At 37.0% G+C, this 8,188-nt stretch overlaps 2 protein-coding genes across 2 annotated transcripts in view; both read right to left on the bottom strand.

Annotated features, from left to right (window-relative positions):
• The window catches only part of HemK2 (HemK methyltransferase 2), a gene marked incomplete in the record, with an annotated part of 278,137 nt that overhangs the window by 8,951 nt on the left and 260,998 nt on the right, over positions 1–8,188 (bottom strand).
• Positions 2,662–8,116, bottom strand: LOC140224356 (glutamate transporter polyphemus-like; the record flags this gene model as incomplete). The annotated part of the gene is given in 3 exon segments (XM_072299023.1): positions 2,662–2,812; positions 4,968–5,147; positions 7,765–8,116. Coding segments are annotated over 2 exon segments (291 nt in total), but the record flags the coding sequence as incomplete, so codon positions are not given.

The following is an 8,188-nucleotide window of genomic DNA, read 5'->3' as shown; positions in this document are numbered from 1 at the left end:
ACGGAGCTGCACTACGCAACGCGAGCCCTCTATCGGATCCGCTCGAGTTTGACAATCGTTAGTTCCGAGTTTACTCGATAGAGTGCGCTAGTGTCGCAGACCTCCCAATCCAACGTTGCCAACTTTTACATATATTTCTTGAATAAAAATACTCGTCTTAGGTCCAGTTATTCTTCTGTCGCGTTTTACCATTTTTTTTCGCTTATTGTAGGCATCGACTGTCTGTACTTTGTAATGCTCCAGTGAAAGGAATATATGTCGAAAAAACCGAAAGCTTTACCAAATAAAAAAAATTGATAAATAAGTCTAGTGATCAGTGACCCTACTGTAATTTAAATATTAAAATTCATAGCATCGAATCGATTTCGGCAATTGCAATTTAAGGGCAAATTAGTTTGAAATATTTTACTCCGTGCAAAAATAAAGAATATAGGTAAAAAAAAAACTGAAGGTATTCATACATTTTTTATTGTTTTAAAGAAAATATGATATTATTTATGCAATATAATGTCGATAATTATTATGTTTATTTATATTTTTAATGATCAATAGTAGTTTTGTAAAATAATAATTGTGATGTAATACTATGGTAAAAGTAATAATTACTATGTGTAAAAAAATAATATTAATAATTAAGATTAATCAATCGTTTGGGTTGAATTTTAAGTTTGAAATTAAGTACTGAAAATTGTCAATCAATTTATTGTAAACTATTATCCCTATCACTTACCGGAGTTCTGTCACTTTTTCTAACCGTAGATACCGGATAAAGCGTATCAAGCAGTTCTAGATTGTTTTTAGCGCCTGTATAAACGCATTTATTTTATTTTATTTTAACTTTTAATTTTATTTCCGCTTAAATCTTCGGTCGACGGAGCATAAAGTCAATGTCTTCATATACTGACTGCTTAAAATTATCATTTATCCCACATGAAATCCTAGGCGATTTTAAGTGTTTGAGAATTGAAAGAGTTTGACATTTTTTAAAAAAGACATTTAGAGGCTTGAGGCGGCAACAATGGGAAGACAGCTGCTGGGAGATGAGAGGCGCGGAGCGAGCGGTGAACCCAGGAGGAGTGGTATGATAGGCGGGAGGGGGGGGGGAGAGTAGTATGATAGGCGGGAGGGGAGACGTCGCGTCGATTGCGCTCAGAAGTTATGCAATGCTAAGTGCACATTACGCGGTTAACCTCTCTCTTCGAGCAATTTACTGGCTCCACATTATTTGAATTAAAAGACCAATGCCCGATTATTAATCGCCCGCCTAATTCCTGGCCAAGATTATTAGTAAGAATTAAAAGAGCATTCGCCATTTACATTTTACTTCTTTTTTATTGACTTTCTCCGCCATGGTTAACTAGTTTTCATCGATGTCGCTCTGTCTTTCTTCGATGACTCAAGTATAGTGGGTGTACATCGATGGCTTGAGTTGCAGAATACGTGCCTTTATTTCAAGCGGTTAATAATCTCTCGTACAGGGTGTTCCAAAGTTAAACGCGGATTTTTTCAGAAGAAATCGATCTTTGGGATCAAAACAAGACGTTTTTGTTTGTTCCGTAGCGATAACTCAAAAATTTTCCCTTTCAAAAATCCAGGATCCTCCAAAATCCCCATTAAAATATGATTTCGGCTATTTACGGTCGGGAGCGCTTTAAGCTTTTAAAATACCATAAAAGTGTCAATTTCCATGCATTTTCATTCATTAGATAGATATACCGTCGTCACAATTAAGAAAAAACGGTTTATTGGCCCATCCTTTGTGCGGCTATAACTCCGGAGGAGAGAAATATCTGGAAAAAATTTCAGAGAAAAAAAGTCTTAATCCGATCCCAAAAATCTATTCTGAAAATATTTGCGTTTTTCTTTGAGGCACCCTGTATAGTTTTTCTAATTATAGCCAACAAACATGGAAATTTCGAATGGAATGAAAAAAAGTTGCAGAAAATTTCAAGAGGACCTAATGGTTGGTTTTCCTTTTGAAGAAAATAGAATATGAGCTGATATTTGCAAGTCGCAATCCGATCAAAACATTTTCCCCCTTTCTTTCCGCTTTTTTTCTTTCTTACTTCAGCCTTCATCAGCCTCTCCCAAGCTTTAAGGAGTGCGAGGCTCCTCCTGAGGGCTGCATGGGCTGCGTAGCAGCCATGGAGACACAGCCCTCTCGTAATTTCATAATCATTATTCATGCATGTAAAATATCGGAAACTTTGACTTAATGTCCAAGTTCACTACACCAGTTTAAATTCTTTGGACCTACGTTCATAAAAAAAAATAAAGAAATAAAAATAAAAAAATTAAAAATTATAAAAAAGGTTAAAAATTAATTAAAAATTTAAAAAAACATTTTGACTGCGCAAAACCTGTTTATCTCGGGGGAAAAAATATATATCCTATTTGACATATTCCTGCACTAGACAATTAACAACAAATACACTAAGAGGAAAGTAATCAAAAAATTATAAAGAGGAAGATAGAAGCAGTCGCGTGGCGTGAATTGCGATGTATCGATTGTTATGCCATTTAAACCTATGGTAAAGAATCGATTACTAAGGCCTTCGCTGCGAACACCCTGTTTATCGATCCTTTTCCATAGGTTTAAATGACATAACAATCGATATATCGCAATTCACGCCACGCTTCTGGAGATGTAAGGAGACTTACGATCATGTGAGCCGTTTGCGTGGTAAGAACCCCGGCAACAATAGTTCCGATTGTTCCTAGAAGATAGCCAGCATTGTAAAAAGCTCTCGGCATACCTAAGATTCCTGTTCCTAAGCTTGCTTTTATCAAAATTAGCAGGGCTTCAAAATAACTGAAAAAATAAGAAAATACATGAATGAATATATATTTTACAAAAAATGAGTTTCCCTATTTGTTTCTTTAAGATCCATTCACGCTATGAAGGAATCAAAAGTGGTGGGATATATTTAGCTTTCAATTTTCGATCAACATCGCCAGAAAACCATAAATACTCCTAAACTATAATCTCAAAAATTTCCCCGCCATATGCGTCATGAAATAAATTTGATTTTACTCTCTTTCTTAAGTAATTAAACCCCCTCAGATATGTACGAGTATGGTGAACCGCGGCTGCAGTTTATTAAAAGGTGTACGAGTATGTAGTCTCTCTCTCTTTGTCTTGATAACTTTAAAATAAAAAAAAAAAAAACCTTGCGTCCAGCGAGATTAAGAACCTTAGGTAGCTCTCACGAGAAATATAAAAACAAAAAAGTTTGAAAACTTATTACTCGTGAGGTATTATTTTCTAAAGAAACTTAAAAAGGCATTTTCAATCTAAAAACTGTCAAAATTCTCATTAAGGTTGCCGAAAGCCCTACTTCTACATTTCTTGATTAAAATGTAGTCTGGAAAGATTTACTGAACAAATTCTTTAGAGAGCCACCGTAGCTTTTTTTTCTTTTTTTTTAAAAAAAGAAGTTTTTAAAGAGTTTAAAAAAACTTCTTACTTGTATTTTACACTTCTTCAGTTTTTGTTTTAAACATTCAGAGAAGGGCTTTCTTTTTACATTAATTTTAACCTTTTTTTAGAAGCCGTCTCTTTAAAATGTATTCACAAGTATTTTTATTATTATTTTTTTTAAGAGCTGGTCCTCATCTTTAAGGATCGTATTTGCCCTGGGCGTCAAATCATTTTTAACAGAATCTCGATCCAGGATGAATAAGGTTCTCCGTATGCTATAATCTTCTCCGATGGAGACTCCATACAGTCGGGAAAAACCCCCTAAAAATGTTCAAAATTTGTTTGTACGATTTTTGACCAGAATGTTTATCCCTAGATTTTAAAGCATGCGATTGCACCTCTCGAAAACTCCTTTTTAATCCCGAAGATCCCTTCAAGCAAGGGTCTAAGTAGGTAGAAAGGGAAACAGCTGTAAACTGGACCTTAGAGCTCTCGAGTAGGTATATGTCTCGCGTGAAATGAAAACGCGATCGATTGTTACTTTCTTGCTTACCCGAGATGTTCAAGTGACAGATGTGACGCAATATTTGATCGGGGATCATTTGTAAATCGGTTATTATGGGAACCTCACATGCCATTTTTCTGACGAGCCCTGAATTCAATGAGATTGCTTAAACGCCAGAGATCATTAGGGAACAAGCGGGATATACAGGTCCCTCTGTTGATCGATTCGAATACTTCTAGGAGCCGCGAACCACGACGCAAATAGCCTTAATAGGTCATTAAAGGACCTCCTCTGCGATCTGTGGGACTTCGTCTGCGAAAAAGATGTCTCCACACTGAGGGTTTCAAAAACCACTTACACCTCCCTTAACGGCAACAATTTTGAAGAAAAAAACTTTTAAAAATTCGTATGCATTCCATAAAGACGAATCGACTAATCCCAACAAAATTGTTTCACTTCATGTCACCTTGATGGCGTTTTTTCTATGTAAAATGCACAAAAGGTAAATTAACGGGAGAAAGTGTTAATAAATCTTTAAATGTTTTGAATTCTCAGATAAATATAGTGTTTATTTAAAAAAAAAAAAAAAAAAAAAAAAAAAAAAAAAACTTTATTTTACAAGGCTTAAATTTTGCTTCAAAAAATATCACAGTTTTTTTCAAAGTGGAAAAGTGCATGCTTTGACGATTGTTGTTATTTCTATACAAGTAGACTATGTATGTGGGCAACCAAATTAGTCGCTCCCTCTTGCTATCTCTATGGACAATTATTTTATGATATTTTAATTTAGAAGGAATATTTTAATTTTAAAATGCAATATACTTATCTCTTTCAAGCGCGTGATTATGAGATGAGAAGCTTAAAAATTGTGCTTTACATTGAGGTATGAGTGCTGACACGCGGATTTTTAGAGGTATGTTGGAATGGACAGGGAAGGGTTGGGCGGCTTTTGTCATTTGGTCCGTGCCGAAATAATACTTCCTTTACTTCAGGATATATATTGTCGCATAATAGCTGTTTCGTTTTCAAATTGATACTTACGATGTAGTTTTTCCTGTCTGCTCCTGTTTGTAGGGATCATACTCTTCCTCCTGCTCCTTTTCAAGATCCTTTTCCGGCTTTTCATCATTCACGCTGAGATCAAGTGTGTTTTGAGATTCTGTTTTCTTATTGAAACCCATTGTCTGTTCCAAACTGATGATCACCACAATAGTGATCGTCCTGTCCGAAAAAATAACAGTATGTGAATTAAATGCAACATAACATGAGATCAGGCGAACGAATTAAATAGTTGTTCGGAAAAACCCAACTCTGAGGGAAAAGGAGGCCAGAAAACATAGAGAAACCAATCGGGCAAACGAGTGATGAAGTTTTCAATTATTTGAAAATATTTTTGGTATTTTTTAAGGCTATCACAGAGACGCTTGAATGTACAAAAAATTCCAGGTTTTTCTTCCTTTTTTCCTCTCTTGGAATTATATAAGTGATTGAGAACTTGTGTGTGAAGTGAACTGTGAAGTGATTTGTCGTTATTGAACTGTACAGTTATTACTCTCAATGATCATCGCTAAAATCAATAGACGGTGCGTGAACTAATTGCCAGATATCGTGCAAGCAAGATTCGCCTTCAGTTCACTGCATAGGCAACATACCTACCGCGGAGCGCGAATAGTTAACTATCCGAAAAACATGCATTTACATGACTAAACAAGCTTTGATAAACACAGCCTAGTCGTAGGTATCGTTCATCCGCAGTTCGCCTTCAATTTCACCACATAGGCAACATACCTGCACGAGAGCGCAAAAAGTTATCTATTTGAAACATACATTAATCTTGCTCCATGCGGTTTGGTTGAACCGCTAAACGACTTAACGCACCTGTTGGTAGATGTCATCCTTGATTTCTTTCCTTACTTGCCTATCCTATGACATCATTTATCTTTCTTGAGGTTACATTCGAAAATCGATGATATTTTAGCACTCAAGCTAGCAGAATCTCAATCTGAAAAATGTCCGCTCGCTTTGTATTACGAATTTTTTATCCACGATTTTTGCTCGTGAAAATTGCTCCCCTGAGATGTGTATTCATGCATTGAAGTAAATTTTCCAGTAGACGATCACATTTTACTGTATTCGAAAATAAAAATGTATGCTTACACTAAAAATACGAAGGTATTTGCAAGCTCTTCCCCTTCAGAGAAAAACAAAATAAATATACATTTTTTTAAAGTCTAGGCCTCCTGAACAGCTCAACAGGGCAATACTGTCGTACCTAAGAAGGATGCAATACCCAATTTCATTCCACATTTGCACTTGTTTTATCCAACAAAATTACCCGACGGGAAACCCCATACACAAATCCTCTGTGGTCTCAAAGTGGATCACAGGGAAACTTGCGCAGAAAATTTATAAAGGGCACAGGTGATCAAGTTATTTTTTCCCTGAAAAAGAGGCTAAATAAATCAAAGTCTATACGGACGTACTTATGCTAAAAGGAACTATCTTACACGCAAACCCTATGCACATAGTTCCTTTTAGCATAAATACTTTCATATGGAGCGAAGTTACGCAGAAGGAAGGTGAAATATGTAAATAATGCATAATGTAAAACGCGCATCGCCCAATGAGAAAGATCGGGTTGTTCTTTTGTAGGGAGTTGCCCGGATTTTACGGTTTTTGATTAAGGCCCGGTTGACCTAGACTCTTTGTTCGGCGAAAGATCTTCGCGCCTTCTTCGCATCGTTTGCAAACAATGTCAGCGTAATTTTCGGTAGTCAGTAACAATTAGCTGTACTTGTTCCCCAGTTGTCATGTTCTAGGTAATTGGTCAAGAATGAAAATTATGATACTGAAATTTGCAAGAAAAGAAAAAGAAAAGAAACTTGAAAAAAATGATTGATTTGAACTTGCTTGTAACGATGGCATTGTTGATAAAGTGATTTCGTCTCTGATAAATTTATAGGAGCTGACATCACATGCAGATCACGTGATTTATCATTCGACAAATTTTCAACTGTCATTTATAAACCCTCTTCAAAAATATGGTATGAATATTTAATGGTACGTAATTGCATCGTATGTTAGCGATACAAAACAGTGGGGAAGGGGCCACAGCACGTTGAATATCAAGAAAAACATGTGCATGATCGTGAGCGTATCGTGTACTTGGTAATTAGTAGTTAATGACATCAAATGGCATTTCCTTTTCAAATTCGCTGTATGACGAGAATTTCATTTTCCATGAAATTTTGAAATTTTTTCTTCCAAGGCCTACGTATGCAACCCGCAACAATTATCCGACAATTCGATGAGAAACTTCGAAATTTTACGCCCATACATGATTCTTTTTCCCCCAAAAATTTTGAAGGTAAGATTTTGTCGTTTCAATGCGTTTCATGGCATGCTGATTCAATTGCAGAAGGTGTAAAAAATTCCACTGTGAAATTCCACTTTATAAAGTTACGTGCAATCTTGCATCTCTGCTCCTCTGTGAGAGTAGAATTGCGATCCCTTCATTCATTAATGGGCCACGTTAAGCAGGAAAGAACCAAGCCACATCAGCTATATACAAATTTAATCTGGCAATTTAATTTTGTGCAAGAAAACTTTCGAGTAAATATGTAAATTTCAATGGATTTTCTGCACCAGCACGGAGAAAATTCCTCAAAGTTGTCAAAGGAATTCGTACAGGCGCCGTTCTCTTGTAAAAAAAATTAAGTGCCCAATTAAATTTGGCAATAACTGATGTGGCTAGGTACTTTTCCCTTAACGTGCTCCAAATAATAATCAATACCCCATGACTTATCTATCAAATTACTCAAAATCGTACAGTACTTACCCTCAAAAAGTCTTTCGCGATTAAATCACCAAAAATCAAATCGAATAGAGGGGGCAGGGGTTGCGTTGGGTTTCCTTCCACACTTTCCCGGCACTTTTCGCGGGAATTCGTAACACGTGTCGAGGGACGAAAAACCGTCACGATGGGGTTATTCGAGGGGACCGATATCCTTGGGGCCCTCGGGCAGGAGTGCGCGGTGGATTCGGCGGGATCGCGAATTTGGGAGGGCGCGACGCGCGTGCGAGCTCCAGCAGCGCCGATGATGCGATTCGACCCGCCGCTCGCGCGATGCTTCCAACCTGAATAACCACTCGTTAGCAAGAACAAGAGCTCCCAAGCTCTGGCCACTTTAGCCTCCGGCCCGGGGGGAGGCCTCCTTCCAGAGCCGAAAAAATGTTCAAATGTCACCGCCCGCGTTGTCAAA

The sequence above is a fragment of the Bemisia tabaci genome, chromosome 4 (genome assembly GCF_918797505.1).
Source record: "Bemisia tabaci chromosome 4, PGI_BMITA_v3".
NCBI lineage: Eukaryota > Metazoa > Arthropoda > Insecta > Hemiptera > Aleyrodidae > Bemisia > Bemisia tabaci.
Note: the sequence above shows the minus strand (reverse complement) of the source record. Positions and strands in the feature narration are given on the sequence as shown.